The 17,567-nt window shown below is 41.1% G+C and overlaps 1 protein-coding gene across 1 annotated transcript in view; it reads left to right on the top strand.

Moving 5' to 3' along the window:
* LOC138626092 (ras-related protein Rab-26) overlaps positions 1–17,567 on the top strand; it is a 91,189-nt gene that overhangs the window by 30,247 nt on the left and 43,375 nt on the right. Inside the window, exons 3-4 of the mRNA XM_069707526.1 lie at positions 8,497–8,538; positions 10,295–10,361. Coding sequence (XP_069563627.1) covers positions 8,497–8,538; positions 10,295–10,361 — 109 coding nt within the window. The remainder of the gene's footprint in view (positions 1–8,496; positions 8,539–10,294; positions 10,362–17,567) is intronic.

The following is a 17,567-nucleotide window of genomic DNA, read 5'->3' as shown; positions in this document are numbered from 1 at the left end:
CCTCCAAATATGACTCTCAGAGACTGTAAATGTTCTGGTGTAACAGATGGCGGTTTGTTTCATAAAAGTGTTGAAGTCAGAAGGAAAAGAAGAGATACTGTGAAGAGGGCACGTCGAGAGAGAAAAAGAAGAACAAGCTTTCCCAATCGCACGCAGTAAATCCTGATTTTACACCTTTTTAAATTATTCAAAGTTTCTCTCCTCTGGTTTGTACTTTCCTCGCTTCAGTTACTGAGCGGTTTAGGCACAACATAGGAGGATCGAAAAAAAAGAGGGCAGGATGAGAAACGGAGAATAAGCGAAGAGGTCAGGGGGACGATGAGAAAAAGAGGATCGAGAAGGAGATAAGATGGAAGTAGAGCCTCGGGTTATTGGAAAATCATTACCAGCGAGGCCACACAGATTAGTGCTTAAATGCAAGACAGAGGCAGACAGAGAGTAAGAGAGTCTGTGTTGGACTTTTAGGTGGAGTGCTGCTTCTTTATAGTTCAATCATTTTTTCCAAGGAGGGAGCCCAGTTTGGCTGATGTTCACTTTTTGTAGTCAAGATTAGACTTGGACTTTTGTTTGTGTAGGATGTAGGATGACTGCATCCTGATCACAATTAGAAATTAAATTTAGTTCCTGTATTTATGAAATGAATATAATTAGTGGGAACAAAATTAGCTCCATAGAAAAGGCAGCAGGAACTGCCAACCGTCTGGAAAGCATGGAAATGCTCCCAAGACGTTGTCTTCACCCACGTTGTCCCCCACACTAAAGAGACAGCGATGGTCTCCTGTTGAGATCAGCCACTTCAGACTACAAAAGGGAAGCGTGGCTTTCTACAAACTGAAATGTGGCTCTTGTCTAAGATTTGTGACAAGTGTGCCTCAAATTATAATCATGATGTCTTAGTGACTGACAGGTTCACTTTCCCATTTTGCATAAATTTACAAAACGCAAACCTTTTCTGTGCAGGCTTTATTTTGTACAAACAAATACAGTATTAGTTACCAACTTATCTGGGTCTTATGTGCGAAAATCTGTCGCCAGAACAAATAAATACCTTAAATCCAGTTATAATAACCAACCATTTGATCCTGACATTGGCAGGTTACTCACATGGCCCAAGAAAACAACGCACTAGCGTGTCTCCATGGAGAATATGCAATCCCCCTTTCAGTGTCACTTATGTTCCCTTAGGTTGGAAAGAAATAAGTTATACTGTAAAAGTGGGAAGAGCTGTCAAAGATGCCCTCATTTTTTGTTTGTACTTGAGCTACAACTCTCTCATGGGAAGAACCTGGAAGTTTCTGTTTCGCCTGTCTCACGATTCCTGGACGGCTCTTGTCGTTCTCGACGGCCACTGTTCTGTTGGTTTCTGTATTGTGGCATTCGAGTACAAAACCGAAGCCACCCTCCCCGAAGAAAGCCTCCACTTTGTGATAATTGCTGACTGTGCTCCCCTCATAAGTCGGGAGGTCGTCTTTGTGGAAGGAGAGCAGAGAGAGATACAACATGAAGACACTTCAGTCTAATAAAGCATAATACAGGCATATAATACAACAAAACACATCACCAGTGTTGTGCACTTAGGTTATTTTTTCAGTGTTTCAATATTAAAACAGAAAGTGCCTTTAACTGGGAATGTCCTTTAGCATGTTTCCACTGCACATCGTCACACTGTTGTTAATATGCTACTATAAAATATAAACCTATCGTAAAGACTGGATCACTCATGCTGGTGAAGTCTGCTGCTTACAAAGGAATCGAACAGTAAATTTATTCAGTTCACTAGAAGTTCTTTTCGGTGACATGTTGATGGGTGTTTTGCATTCAGTGCAAACGACCTGAACTGTGGCACAACAGCAGTTCTCCAACACGACATTGTGTGTCTGCTAAAAGCGTGTTGAAAACTCTCGTAGTTTACTGCCCACAGCAACACAACCATCGCTCTCCAAACGCCCCCACTCAACAGAGTTGGCTCCCTGCAACTTCTTACTGTTCCCCAAAACTGAAGTTCAAGCCGAAGGGTCGTCGTTCTGACATTACGGAGGAGTTTGCAGATGGTATTTGATGCACTTACAGAGCGAGACTTCCAGGGAGCGTTCCAAGAGTGGCGGGAGGGCTGGGAGCGCCGTAGCGTTACACGAGGTGACTACTTTGAAGGAGGCGACATTTAGTTTCGTTTTTGGTTGTTACAAGCGCAGTCGCTGAACTTTGGGATCACAGGAGAGAGAGAAAAGATAAATGGGCGAGGGACTGAACACAACCGCCACGGTATTGATGGACATGTGAGTGTTTGAGATGCGGCCCCGCTTCTGAACTTTGGCTGAAATTATCTCCAAAAAGTGTATAAGTACCAAATCATACTGGGGAACTTCCCATCTATCCATAGAAGCTGCTTCTACATATCTACATCATACTGTACATAGTGATGCATTCAGCAGGATGGTGTTGTGGACTCAGTTCTGTAAACACCCAGCCTACACACAGAGCTGCTAACATCTTTACTCCAGTAAAGTAAAAAAACAAAAACAACAACACTAGTAACACTGAGTCACACTCCTACTTTGATCCCTGTTAGTCCTCCAGTGATCAGACAGTCACACAGACAGTTCAGTTGTGGAAGAAAGTACCCGAACACAATGCATGTTGCAACAAAGCTCCACTGACTCCACATAACCAATAAAACCTTTTGAAATTTGCTTCTGAAGAACTGAATCTAGAACAGTTCCTCTCTGTAATGGAGCTAAAGTGCAGCCGCAAATAAATATATTGCTTTTTCCTTGGTGCAGTATAGCTACTATTTCAAGTTGTGGAATTCCAAAAAAGATACTTCAACATTTTTTTTTAATCTAATTTATACTGTACCTGCTCAATTTTCAGGTGTTAGTGGATCTATGGAGTTTGAGGGTTTTTGGAGCCAACCTCTAGTGGCATTCGGTGGCATTGCAGTTTAAGGCACTTCCATATCTGCCTCATGTTTTTAGACACGGAAGCTACGTCCACTTGTATACACGGTCTCTGGTTATATTGGGTAGCGATGGGCATTTTGGAAACGGCAACACAGATGGAAGAAGAATGTCAAATGTAAAAATGTTTTTTACCAACGTCCGGTGAGTCAGAATGTGGCCTGATGCTTTTCAAGAAATTGAACAGAGAGCTGACTTTAAAAAGGTACATGTACATTTCAGTGTGCTGCTTTACAGCAACGAATGACCGAAACCTTGGTTATCCATCAGCCCAATCATCAAGGTTGCAATCATCAATTCTCTGCAACCACACGGCAACAATAAAAGACGCAAGCTTTAATGTGCACAAACTGTTTGGCACTGCAGAACTTAGTTTGTTTCTAGGGCTGACTTTTGAGCAGTTACTGTTTCCGAGACATAAATGCTCTTTACTGCAGCCAAAATGAGGCTTAGTGTTTCCCATTTGTAAAGTAAACTAACTTGAACGCACAGTATCCCATGCAATATGGATGAAATGCATTAAGAATGAAGGCAAATGTATTGTTGGGGAATTATGGCTTTCGAACCCACCAACAGCTTCTGGATCTACAGTTTAACTGCGAATCAGAGACCAGCATGCAAATGAAAAGAAACTTTTAGTGCAGGCGATGCAGCATAAAGGTGAGCTTTATTTGTTCGTGATTAGCTTATTTTCATGCGCGTTGCAGTGAGCCACTCAATGTGCTGCCGAGTGCCCACGCAGTTGCTCCAGCCTGTGATTTGTGAGTGAACTTTGCCCTCGCAGGTCGATGCTCGGTTCTGTTTAATGGAATGTACTTTTGTGTTCGTTGTGTGTGATGGCATCGCTTTCAAACTATGAGAAAACTGGCCCCGTCTGTATTCAGCAGCTTTCTTTCATTACTGGGCAGGTCGTCCTGCTACCTGACATGGCTGCCTGCCCGCTGTGGTTAGCCGTGCTTTGAGAGGCAGTAGATGCCATCTCAATAAAGAAAGGCTCTTTCATCTGCGGGTGAAAAGCAATCATAACTTCAATTTCTCCTCTGCAGAAAACTGGGGCAACAGATCAGATGTTTGTGCTGCCGACTCCTTTCCTGTTCCCCTCGAAACTCAAATCTGTTCTTTAGGTCTTCATCCGGGGGTTTCATGAGGGTCTTTGACCAACCATCAGTTTTGGTGAAACTGAACTGTTTTTTTTTTTTTTTTTTTCCTTTTCATATTCATCATCATTCTTGTGGTGCTTTTAGCTACCTTAAAAAAAAAAAAAAAAAAAAGCTAAAAGCTCGGTTGTCATTTTCACCTCCTGTTTATGTCCTGTACAAACGCATCCATGAATCAGCAGGCGGACAGTTGGTCAGCAGGTTCTGCTGGACCCCAAGCAGATGGACATCCAGCAGAAATATCATAAACACGCACTCAAATAATTCATGGACTTTTAATTTGTTTGCCCCATCAGCACCCTCCACACTCAGGGTGCCGAATGTGCAGATTTTAAAGTGCTGACTTCCAGCTGTACATGTTAGAGAAATTCTACGATAATAATTCCCATGATAAATTCTCAATTTATTAAACCTTCGTGTTGCTGTGCCAATCAGGATCGTCCTCTCAGAATATATTTATCTTTCAGTGAAAAAGGTGGTACATTTCTTAACGTTCTTGATCATGTTTGACAGAATCAGTCCTTGATTTAATACAGAGGAAGATAAAAGCAGGTTTGTTCATTGTAGCCAGCAGCAACCACTTTTGCTAACTGATATGACAACTGTTGGAGGGTTTTATCAGCTGTAGAAGCTGGCTGGTCAACGTTAGCTTCACGAGTTGATTGACAACGCAGAGTTTATGCTCAGTAAGATAGCCGGCTAGTTAATGATGTACCCCGTGGCCTTGAAAGTGAAGACTGGTCAGTAAGAAAAGTGGCAGTGCAACGTAAAACATCAGATTGGATTAGATTTGACTTTATTAATCCCACAGTGGGGAAATCTACTCGTCACAGCAGCATAGAAAAGATAAAAAAAAGGTGTACACAATATGAAAACGATTTACAATTACGTATGAGATAGAGAAAATAAGATAGATAATTATTTTAGGAAAAAATATATAAAAAAATAAGTGCAATGAATAAATACACACACACACAGACTATATACGCAAAAACAAATGAAATAAAAATAAATAAATACAGCTGAGACGATGAATGTAAAGTGACAGGTGCTGTGGGATGAGATGACAAGTGCAAAATTATTTTATTGTGGTGTTGAAAAGTCTGACAGCCGTCGGAACAAACGACCTGCCATGTAAGCCTGACTCAGTTACCATTGTTTGCGCGACTGACAAGTAAAGATAATTCATGACGTGTGCAAGAGTCCATGTGAGTTTGTGTGACTTAAATCTCACAACGGTATGCGAATGCAGCCCAACGATTTGAGACAATGCAAACTGTTTGCACAGCACCAGTGCCAGAGAATAAAATGGACGCTTGTTTTGTGCACCATTTGTATGTCTTAATGTCTGTATTGCCTTCCACAGCCTCTGAGCTATTCTTGTAGCGCGGTTGCACACAGATTTTTTTTGTACGATTTTTTTTTTAAATTTCTGTAGAGATTGTGATTTCTCCTTATGTCTACATACGCACAGAATCTAATATAAGTCTACTGTCCACTTGCAAGGCAGCAGCAGTTTGTGGAAACAGAGAAGTAAAACCGACAGGAATCAATTCCCTTAATTAGACCCATCAAAAATAAATATACAAAATAGGCAAGTAAATTAAAACTTGAAAAACAAATAAAGAAAAACCGACTTACACACTGACACTTCCAAATTCACTTCGAAGCTACAGATTGTTGGTCAAAGGGCCCAATTTAACCATTTAACCAAGCTTATTCAGTAGAAATAATGACACTCACCAACTGGACCATTGTTGAACACCATTCTTCAAGGGGGGACATGTCTTCTCCTCCACTGTCTCAGTGGTTTCCATTTAGCTGTTATAAGAACCAACACAATGTATTTTCAGTGGAGAATTGAAAGTCCTGCAGGTCAATGGTTGAATCCAAAATCAATATTTCTGCAGAGATTTGGAAGTTTTTGTTTCAAACACTTAAATATTGTTCGACCCGTTTTTAATTGGTAGACATGAATGGAGGCACTGTTTGCGTTAAATCTCCAGCAAGACTCTAAATATAGTTATTGTGGTGTCCGTTACCATCTGTGTCATATTGTCAGTGGAAAAAACCTATTACCAAATGTATTTGTACACTAGTAATATTCAGACGTGACTTCCAATCTGCAGGAAGTAAGTCAAGTCCACAGCCAGCTCTCTTGTCCGGTGTTACTCAACCATGAACAAGCAGATAAGCACACTCCTGAGTTAATTTGACCTGTCAAGCTTCGACTGGGCTGTTGTCAGCTCTGAAAGTCATCATCTTCCTTTTTTAAGGAATAATCTCCAACAAGTCTCTCAGTAACTTATTCTGTAAACTGTTTTTGTTGGATTTTTATTTTTTAGAAACCAAAACGTCTGACTCCGACTCCTGCAGCAGGAGAACTCTCCGAGGTTTCACCCCACAGAGACTTCAAAGGATGTCGCTGAATACCAAACTCTGTGGGCTCATCAGCAAAGGAACAGTGCATGGAGTGTGGGCACCTTTGGGGTCTTCATGCACAAATTCCAGCAGCCTGTTTTCCTTTGTCCTTAAGGGGGCAGGTATGGGATGACTGTCAGGACAGAGCAAATTTATAAAGCGTGCAGGGATCATCACAAACGTCTCAGACTCAGCAGCAGTGTGTTGGAATTCAAATATCATAATCACAAAAGGATAACAATATATGTTTAAAATCCAGAGAAAAACAGTTTTGTTTTTTGGGGTTTTTGCACCAGTTGGAAATCTTCTTTGATGCTTTTTTATTTATTTGTTTTGCTCGTATCTCTGTGAAACACATTAGCCTGAATCGCCGATACGCCCACTGTGTCCTGACCGAGACTGTGCGCTCATCCATCTTGTTTCCCGGCATTATCACGTCCCCCTGTAATGATAGATGGCAAAGTTAGATCTACTCTCTGTTTGTCTAATAGAATAGTAGAAAAAGGATGCAGGAGCCGCCGCAATCGGTGACCATTTACTTGGTGTCATTTTTGAAAAAAAAAGAAGAAAAGCCGCACCACCAACCGGGTATCATTCTTTGTGAAGTGACATCGCCAAGATATCGAAAAGCTTGTGTGTGTGCGTGCGTGCATTATGTTAAACTCCTTGGCAACCATGGTGTTGGTAAATGATGCAACTCTCTGAAACAAAGGGCTCCATCATAACAAAAGGTGTGTGTGTGTGTGTGTGTGTGTGTGTGTGTGTGTGTGTGTGTGTGTGTGTGTGTGTGTGTGTGTGTGTGTGTGTGTGTGTGTCCACAGAACTATAGATAGTACAGTGTGCTGACAGCATCGCAGTGATAAAAGAGAACCTCGCGGCAGAGGCCAAGCCCTCATTGCACCAACTGTGGTCACAAAAAGCCGACCATTATGCATCAGCCTCCGCATACACGCCTGGATTTACTTTGCAAACTGTCTTTCCTTTTAGAAAAGAGCACTTCCCTTTAGTGGTGCTGAAAGCATCTTTTTGCTCTGGTCCTGACACTTCTGGAGGGTTTTAAATAGTTATTTTTAGCCATTTGTGGCAAGTGTCCTCAACACTTTTCCCTGCTCTGTTCTGGTGGCGTTGCTTTCTATGTCTGCTCTAAGGGGCAACCAACAGTATAACGTCACCTGTATGAAGTCTCCAGTTCAGATTTTGACGAACTGACTTGATCTGATTGAAAACCCGGCGGAAAGACCTCCCGCACACCGATAGCCGTAATCTGACTGCACCACAGGCCTGTCAATCAAACAGACACGCCCCCACAAACAAGTCTTTTTGAAGATATTTTCTAATTAATGACGAGATTATTCTCAGATGGCCCGCCAAAAAACTAACAAGGAGCAACTTTAGTTTACAAAACCCAAAATAACTCTAACTTTAATAATAATAACTATTTTAGTGACTTCAAATTCTATGAGACTAGATGAATGGGAGTTTACGGAACCGGAGGCTTTTTGGAGCCGACCTCTAGCCACACCCGGTGGTATGGCAGCTTAAAGCACTTCCGCATCGGCTTCATTTTTCAGACCCTGAAGCTACGTCCGTTTTTCTGTAGAGTAGATGGTGTGTGTCTGCTCCGCACCGTGCGGGTGCATCGGAGGGGGGACAGGCAGGGTTGCGCTGCGTCCTTCGTGAAACACAGAGATCAGAGGACAGAAAGTGACTTCCTGTCTTACTTGTGGGAAAAATGTATTGACTTCAAATTGTATGAGACTAGTTGAATGGTAGTCTATGGAACCAGAGGCTTCTTGAAACCAACCCCGAGTGGCACCCGGAGGTATTGCAGCTGAAGGCGCTTCCGCTTCGGCCTAATTTTTCAGACCCGGAAGCGACATCCACTCTTAAGATACAGTCAGTGGTCTGCACATCTGCAGTTGTGTTTACTATCTCTTTTTTTCTTTTCTTTTGTCTTTCAGAATAAAGTCATGAGCATTGACGCCGTGAAGGTCAAACTGCAGGTAAGATCATTGTTCAGTGTCTATGAATCCAACTGCTCACTGGTCGTCATTCATGCCTGTCAGTGTTTGTGTGGGCTCTTTTTCAGAACAAATCACTGTTTCCTATATTGTTAATACCTCTCATACATCTTCATTGCCTGCTGTGGGAGGGTGAAGAAGCACGAACGATGACTTAATGAGGCCTCGGTTAATCTCTATCAGTCAATTAGCCCGCTGCTCTGCCTCACTGAAGACACGAGAGGGAATAGCAGACTTTCCATCAGATTATCAAGCTTGGAAGTTAACAGCGAGAGACGCGGACAGGCAGAGATGCAGATGAATCTTTGTTGTTCAAAAACAGAATCAGACACTCTCTGATGAGTTTTCCACCTCAATTACGCAACGCTCACATTCTCTCTCCCTTCATTTTTCTTTTTAATCGATCCGTGTTCACCCATCAGTGTCTCTGTCACATATGGTATTTCAGGGGATTTCTCAGGTATGAGTTTAATCAAACTTGCCGGCATCTGTTCACCTTTTACCTTCTAAATTAGTTTACCACTTGATAATACAATTAAACAATATTGTTGATATTAATTATATTATTGCAGAAGTGAAAATGTCATTGTTTCAGACAGACTGATCCCTAAAAGCTGCGCTGTCGCTTTGCAAATTCAAGAGTTCAAATAAACAAAATAATTGTCAGCTCAACGTTTTTGAACAGTTGCAAGTTTACACATTGAGCAGAAATTGGGCAACATTTATTTATTTGGTAAAATAATAACTGCAAAAGAAGAGACAGGCAAACATGAAGTAATAATAATGGGGGCAGAATCAATTAATCACACAGAGATTCATCAAAGAGAGTGAAAGCTGGTTTGGAGAAAGTTGAGCATTGCCTGAGTGTTGTTTTTATAACTCCCGACTACAAAGCGTGGACGAGGTCTGGTGCAGGTAAAATCAACTCAAGTTTGCGAGCATGGTTAGTTTCCACATGTTTATTAGTGGCCTTTTGTTCTCTGTGATAGAAATCTGAACATGGCACTTCTGGAAATATACATTAGTTCAATTGACCAAACTGTTCCCGCGCAATTTAAAATATCCATGTAACCCTTCATAGTTGTAATTTCATATTTCTCCCAAAAGTAAACCAAAGCAGGCTAAAGCTATCTTGCTTTTTAATGTAAGATTAGCTTTGTCAAAACAAGAAGTGAATATGTACTATATGACTGCATACATGATATAATACCAAAAAGATTGAGACTAAAGCTTGGCTTTGACTGGGTTCGCTGTGCAAACTTAAAAATCAAAAATCAAATAAGTGTCCCAAATCCTTCGCTGTGGTGTACAAGATATGATTTACATCATTAACTTTCTGGTTCAGGATTCTTTATTGTGTTAATTGAGCCATTTCGTGACCTTAAAAACCTCCCAATGAAATGAAAATGTGTCTCAGTGTGCACTGAGACACATTTTATTTTGACTTTACAGCTGTTACTTCCACACGAAAGGGAAACGCTACACGCTGATTTTAACCCCTAATTTAGTTAAATGTACCAACAGTTAACGGTTATTGGAGCGCCTTATCGAACTTTTTAACCAATACATTCCCTTTACTTGCTGCTTCGGCTACAGGTACTAAACTGGTCGTTTGCTAATCTATGTCCTGCACACAAGAGGATTTTAGCAAATGGTAAATTTTTGTGTGAAGTTACAGATGTTTTCAAAGTCATGATGTGCTGCTAATTGCATCTCTTCCTTCCCTCTTCCCTCTCAGATTTGGGACACTGCTGGTCAGGAGCGTTTCCGGAGTGTGACACACGCTTACTACCGCGACGCTAACGGTACGATTCCCCCGTGTGTGTGTGTGTGTGTGTGTGTGTGTGTGTGTGTGTGTGTGTGTGTGTGTGTGTGTGTGCCTCTTTGATTGTGACTGACATCCTTCCCTCTACCGTCTATTCTCTCCTGACACAACCCAACTGTTCTGACTGACGTTTCATCGCCTTTGTTTTCTCCAAATTTGTGATTGACATGCGCACACTCCCTCCTGCTCCCTCATTCCTGTTGGGAGAGCAAAAAAAACACCCAAGATGCAGCTGGTTTGATAGACTGAAGTGTGTGTGTGTGTGTGTGTGTGTGAGAGAGAGAGAGAGAGAGAGAGAGAGAGAGAGAGAGAGCGAGAGAGTACCTTTGTTACTCCTGCTGTGGGAACATAAATCTGTACTCAGTCACACTGCGGGGACCTGCCTCTCTTCTGGAGACAAAAAGCAACTCCCCAAAAGTCATTACATTTGAGTATGAAGACTTGGTTCATGGTCTGTCTCAGATTTAGGTAAGTTGTAGCTACGGTTATGGTTTGGGAATGGATGCAAGCCCGTCTAATATCCTCTGAGGTGATGGAAACATGACTGTGTGTGTGTGTGTGTGTGTGTGTGTGTGTGTGTGTGTGTGTGTGTGTGTGTGTGTGTGTGTGTGTGTGTGTGTGTGTGTGTGTGTGTGTGTGTGTGTGTGTGTGTGTGTGTCTCAGTAGAGATAGCAGTGTGCCCCAGGCCAACCTGAGCGAGCAGGTGTACCGGACACACAGGGACACACAGGGACACACACACACACACACACACACACACACACACACACACACACACACAGACATATCCTGCTGTACAGACATTGCCTCAAACACAAATCTTTTCAGCTGCATATCAAATAGCATGGTAACAGGAGGTGGTTGGAAAACGTGTTTCTGTCTCTTATGTATCGGTACGTGTGTTTAGTTGCATGTTTCTCGGTTTGTATGACTTTCGTGTGTGTGAGTCTTATCTGTAATTACGTGTAGGTTCTTTCTTCTGAATGTGGACACGTGTGTGTGTGTGTGTGTGCATGTGTGCGTGTGCGTGTGGCTGGCCACTTGCCCAGTCTTATTCTGATCTGTCAGCCCAACAGTTTACCCTCGTTGATCTTTAACAAGGCTCCCAGGGAGTCTCGAACCAGCTCCCCTGAGTTGTCCGTCTGTTCCTGACTTTTAAATAAAGCTCATTCGGTCTGACAGGCGGGACCAGGGGAGGGGTCCGGCCCGAATGCAGCTGTCACCGGCACTGTCGATTCCTGTGAAGCTAATGGACAGTTTTTTCTTTCACGCCTCAGACTCTGAAAAAGGAAAGATTGGACGTTCTCGGGGTTCTGCCTCGTTTCTGAGCATCGACAGGTAGCAGTAAGCAAGTCGGCGGTAAACAATTATAATGCCTTGATGTCTGATCGATATCTCAAAGCATGACAGGTTTAAGTTCGTTATTTAAAAACTGCAATGTTAGTTGAAGATAAAGTCCCCAGTTATTATCCCTTCAATCAAAGAGGACGTTTTCTTCATGATGTATAGGGTCAGTGTGTGCCATACGCAGCTTTAATTGCACTGAAATTGCAAAAATATTTACAGTTTGCAGTATTTTCTGACGCTCAGACAAGCAGACTTTCTGTTTGATACATTGTGTAGCGATATACTTGAACAAAACCACAAGGAAAATTTGCTTTTTCAATTATTTATCGTACAGAAATATCAATAAATGTAATTCTTTTGTGAAAAAAGTAACTCCACCGCTGGCATCAGAAGTTCATACTGCGCCCTTTTGGAAAAGCTTCTTATAAGTTTTGCGTAATTATCAAACAGTCTCTGACCTCAGCTTGTTGAAATTCAAACGAGCCCCAAAAAAGCCAACAATGACCATGGGATGTACACACTTTTTCAAATGACTGTGCATCTTGCATATTTAATTTCACCTCCACAGAGATGATTAGCCGAGCACATATGCTCTGCCTCACAATCAGTTGCAGATTTCTTTGGAAGTCTTCACCATAGCCAGCACTTTCTGTCACTCAGCAGCTTCACTGCCATCTGCTGATTTGAGTCCATAAGACGCTAGATTGAAAAGTGTCGTCGTGAAAATGCAAAATGAACAGGAAGAAAGTGTGAGTCGTGATTCATTGTCGCTTCTGCTTCTCTTGGTTGGAATTTGACACGTTCACAGCATCACCCAGTAATTTATAATTCATACCTGGCATGAATCCAAAGCACTGAGAGCTCAGCTGCAAAAGCGGACAACTAATATAAGGTAGGCAATTTCTGCAGCTCAGATTGTTCAAGGAAAATTACAGTTTCATACAATCTTGGTCTTATCTGTGTAGTTTTGACTCATTCAAGTATTATGGCCTCTGTACTCAACATGTTATTTTTTTAGCTGCGGGAATGCAGTGACAGCTAAAAAGATGTTTGATGGGGCTAACAGGAGCAGTCAGACAATCATTCAAGCTTTAATCAAAGTTAAAAACAAAGGCTGACGTTGGAGGTGCGCCCCATCAAAGGTAACAAACCCACCTTCAACAATCAGAACATTAACATAATTGTGTATGCACATAGTTTTTCTCTGTTTATATGGTTATAAAACACCCAAAACTCAAACTTAGCTCTTGGCAGTTATGGGTAATGAAGGCACCAGGTTTTGACAAGGCAGAATCCAACATCTTTGGCATCCATCCACCCACCCATCCATCCAACTGTCCATCCATTCATCCATCCATCCATACATAACTTTAGTATGCTCACAATGACATTGCTAATGTACAGATGTTTAGCAGGTATGTGGTCACCATCTTATGCAAATGCTAATTAGCACAAAGCTGAAGCTGACAGGAATATCATCAATTTTGGAGAAGATTTGTCATAAACCAAAGTATTAGTCAAATTGAAATGTTGGCCTGATGATGGCATCAGGTGAATTAATGACGTTGTGAAGTTATTAGAATTCATTGGGACCTCGATGTTTCTACTAAATCTTGAAGAAATCATTCCAGTGGTTGTCGAGACATTTGATTCAAAACCCCAGATATCAACGTTATGATAGTGGTCGAGGAGAAGTCAGTTGATCATCCAAGTCACTGGGATCCATCAACAGTCACAATGACTGTCTGTACAAAATGTTATGTCAATCTATCAACTGATGAAAAGACATTTCTCTAGATACCTGAAACTTTTGATGTACAGATGGTGCTAGATGAATAGTAGGATATCAATACATTCATTAGGATTAATCTCCTGGAGACTAAGGACATACTACATGACAGTCCAACCAACAGCTGTTTATAAATTGCACAAGTAGTAGCAGCAGACAGACTGACCTCACCATCCCTAGCTTTGCAGCTAGCTAAGCAATATCACAAATGCCAATCCATGAATAACTCAGTAGTTCTTCCGAGAGAGTGGAGTGTGCTTTTGAGTGCTATTTCCCTCCTTGGACGGCGATGGGTGTTTGTTTTTTTAAGCTCTGGCCTAAATCTCATCTGTCATTAAGGCTATAATGAGAGAGCAAGAAGATCCAGACAATCAGCGCAAATGAGCGTGCGGTTGGAGCGAGCCCATTACAATCTGCCGGGCCCATCTGGTGTAGAGGGCGCCGCGAAGGTCCAGCTGGGTCCAGAAACCAGCCGCAGAATTTTTCATTTTCCCGTTCTCTCCCAGTGGAGCTGACAGTTTGTCATTTCCACAGCATGGAGCGAAACAACAGGGCGCTAAAAAAAAAAAAAAATAAAGAGGAAATGCAGACTCGGTGGGTGAGACAGCTAACAAGGGGAGAGATACCTGGGAGGGGAGCGATAGAGATATAAAGAAAGAGACTGCCTGGAATCATGATGCGAGCAAGATAGGGTGGAAAATGGAGAAACGTTTGGAAAGGTGAATTCATTTATCGCGTGAAGAAAAGTGAAAGCAGTTAAAAACCATTTAAATATGCAACAACTAATCTTCAGTATAAAAGAAAAATTACCCAACTCAACGGATGAAGAGGAAAAACACATAAAAAAAACCTCAAGTATCCACTGAAAACTGAAGGCATTATGCCTCGAGAGAAGGTAACGAGTACACAGAAATGAATAAACGGATCTCAAGGTTTTCAAGAACAAGTACACAGAATAGAAGAGAGTGAGTGATGTGAAGGCGTGTTGATCATAAAAGCAGCTGTTTTAATCTTCAGAAATCACTATTAATGTAAAAAAAAAAAACATCAGTCACAGATGTCACATTTGCAAATGAGCGACATTTGAGCTTGAAATGAAACTCCGCCAACGTCTTCTCCCATTAGCTTATCGCACAAAAAGAGCCAACGTGATGTATTTTAAGAAGCGAAATAGCTGATCAATTGTGTGGAAAAGGTAATGGCTGTGTTGCTGATGACGCCGCCAAATGGTGCTTTGTGATTGAAAGGGTTGTTCAGGGCTGTATTGTTCCGAATGAGGTGCTTTGGCTGCTTCATTTCCCTGTAACGGCCGTCAATGATTTCTCTCTGTTACCGGTGGTGTAAGGAAAGGGGCCGGTAATGGCTTTGAAGTCCTTCTCAACAGAACACACACCAGTTCAGTATAAACACTGCTGAGAGGAGCCTATTTAATTATGTTAAATATTCATTTTTAAAGTTCACCCCCATTACTAATTTAGACGGTACAGATAGCAGTAATGTTGGGTTTTATTTAAAGTATAGCTCCACATTTCCCAAAGTCCAACCCCCGGTCCTACCTGTCCTCTGCACCGGCATCTGTAACACACAGGATATTCTCATAGAGGGTGAAAAACAAACACAATTTTCTGTCTACAAATTGAGCAGAATGGGAATCTGCTACTGTACTGGGCAGCAAGATTTGAACATCTCATTGTTTCAACCAAGACAACACTTCAAATGAGGTGTTCATTCATGTGCATCTGGTAGACAAGTGAAGAGGACAAAGTCATTCTGCCCGAGCAACATCTTTGAGTGAATTATTACTATTTATAGTATATTTACTTTCTTTGGTTTGGTCATAAATACTGTGGCCACTACAGGGGGTTTTCCACTCGTGCTTGTCACATCAACTGTTGTTGTTTTTCTAGAGAAGACCACCTTCCAAAATTTGTGTTTTATCTTCAGCTGCAACTAAATGTAGTAAATAGACAGACTGAGAATCCTGTTTTCAACATGAACAGTTATTACAGATCACATTACAATAGTGTAAAGATAAGCTGTTCATCATTTCAATATTTTAGAAATGAAATTTGCCGATAGAGTGTCGTCACGTCACGGTCGACATTGCATAACGCTAACGTTCTGAGAATATTGCATTGAATTGAATGTTCGAAAACAAGTGGTTGGCATCTGAAATGAGAAATGGTACTTGGGAATTTGGTTACATTCGTAGTGGTAGGATGAAAAGTTTGGGAGCATCTGTTCAACAGTTTATACTTCATCATACATAAATCATCATAGCTCTAAATGCAAAGTTCAGTTGAGACTGATGGGAATTTCATGAGGCTCTACAGGTGTTTAGTTATCAACCAAAATACAGGAGGACTAAAATTGTGACCTTATGATTGCGGTGAATGAAAAGTTGCGGAGTTGTGTCATTATGGTTTACATGAACGTTTAGACCAAATTCCAAATCAGTTTTGAGAAATTTTGCTCTGAACCATAAATGCCAACAAAAGTCAGGAAGACATTACAAATCAAGCACCGAACCAACACACATGATTAAACTAATAATCCTCAAATACAGAGGCTACTCAAAGCTTCTGGTATTTTATGCAGTGGTCTTTTTTAAGATAAACTAATTTATAACAAAAAGGATGCTGTGATGATTTATTGAATCAGGAAGTCATAAAAATGACAGGAGGATTGTTCTTGAATATGACAGTGTCTCAGTTAATTGCTCTTTTTCAGAGGGTTATGTGGCTTGTCTCCCCAGGGGCAATGTCAGAAAGTAGATGGGCTGGAACGACAGGAGAGACATGAGACAAAGATACTGCACGAAGTGAAAGGAACAGCAGCAGGTTAATTATTGTAGTTACAGGTTTTGTAGTTTGGCCTGATGGTTTTGTTCTGCTTATCAACAAGGTTAACAGCTGGAGCAGCAACAGTGACTGTGGTCATTACCTTAATATGCCTCACAACTTGCATAACTCACATCTCAACACATAGATATTATATTTTTAGATTGATTGCGGCTCACATCAGAGTTTAACCGATACGATACTGATACCGAAGTAAAACAAAAATGGGATTGATATATTGGCCAAAATGTGGTTGTGAAACACTTATGGCAAAAAAACAAACATAGTTGAGACAAGATATTTTAGATGTAAACGTTATTGTCCAAAATGACATCAGTGCACTGGAACATTGAACTTTATGCAACAATAATAGAGTCTGACCAATATACTGGTATATTATACTGACTTCATTGGCTGATATTGGCTATTGCGGATATATTGGTACATGTTGGTCAATATGGAAACTTTTTTTTTTTTTTTTTTTTTTTTTACAAAACATTGTCCAGAAAAAGCTGTTTACAGTAAATTAGATATGGTTCTATTTGTGTTCAGTTTTTTTGTTATTCATAACTTATTAAATTATCAGCGAAGTTCACTGTTTTAATGCATTGATCTCATTATGGACAATAAACTGTCAAATATCCTGCCCCCATAACATATATTTTGTAATAAATGTCAAAACTGTTTGATAACCACATTTCAGGCTTTATTGCAATAAATGTGTGTTATATGTGTTATGATTAAATGGTCATAATCCTGCTTAAAAAGCATCACCAAAAAGACACTATAAACCCCAGAATTTACCTGAGAATCATCATATTTTGAAATTTCCAAAGAGCTCCAGTGATAGTTGTCTGCATTGCTTGGGTACATTACACACAGGAATTGGTAATAGCTAATTTGGCATGCTTTTAGTGCCAGCCAAGAGAGGCCAAAAAACAAGGGCTGTAATTCTTGCAACATCTGTTTCATTACCAAGGACACTGTCTTCAAATTTGCTGGTTTACTGCGACGCAAGATGCTGCGCTAATTGGAAAGAAATGCAAATAGCTCGTCTTTTGTCCTTTTTAAAATTGTACCACCGTCTCACCGTCAAAACGCCACAGCGCTGCAGCAGAAAAGATGCTAGATAATCGGGACAAATGACAGCTGGAGAACCAGCAGAGGCTTTGTCTAGTTCATATTAAATCAGTGTCATTACCGCATGTTG

This window comes from Brachyistius frenatus, unplaced genomic scaffold (genome assembly GCF_029030835.1).
Source record: "Brachyistius frenatus isolate BFR_SWC_R1_liver_20210118 unplaced genomic scaffold, ASM2903083v1 Contig_69, whole genome shotgun sequence".
Lineage (NCBI taxonomy): Eukaryota > Metazoa > Chordata > Actinopteri > Embiotocidae > Brachyistius > Brachyistius frenatus.
Note: the sequence above shows the minus strand (reverse complement) of the source record. Positions and strands in the feature narration are given on the sequence as shown.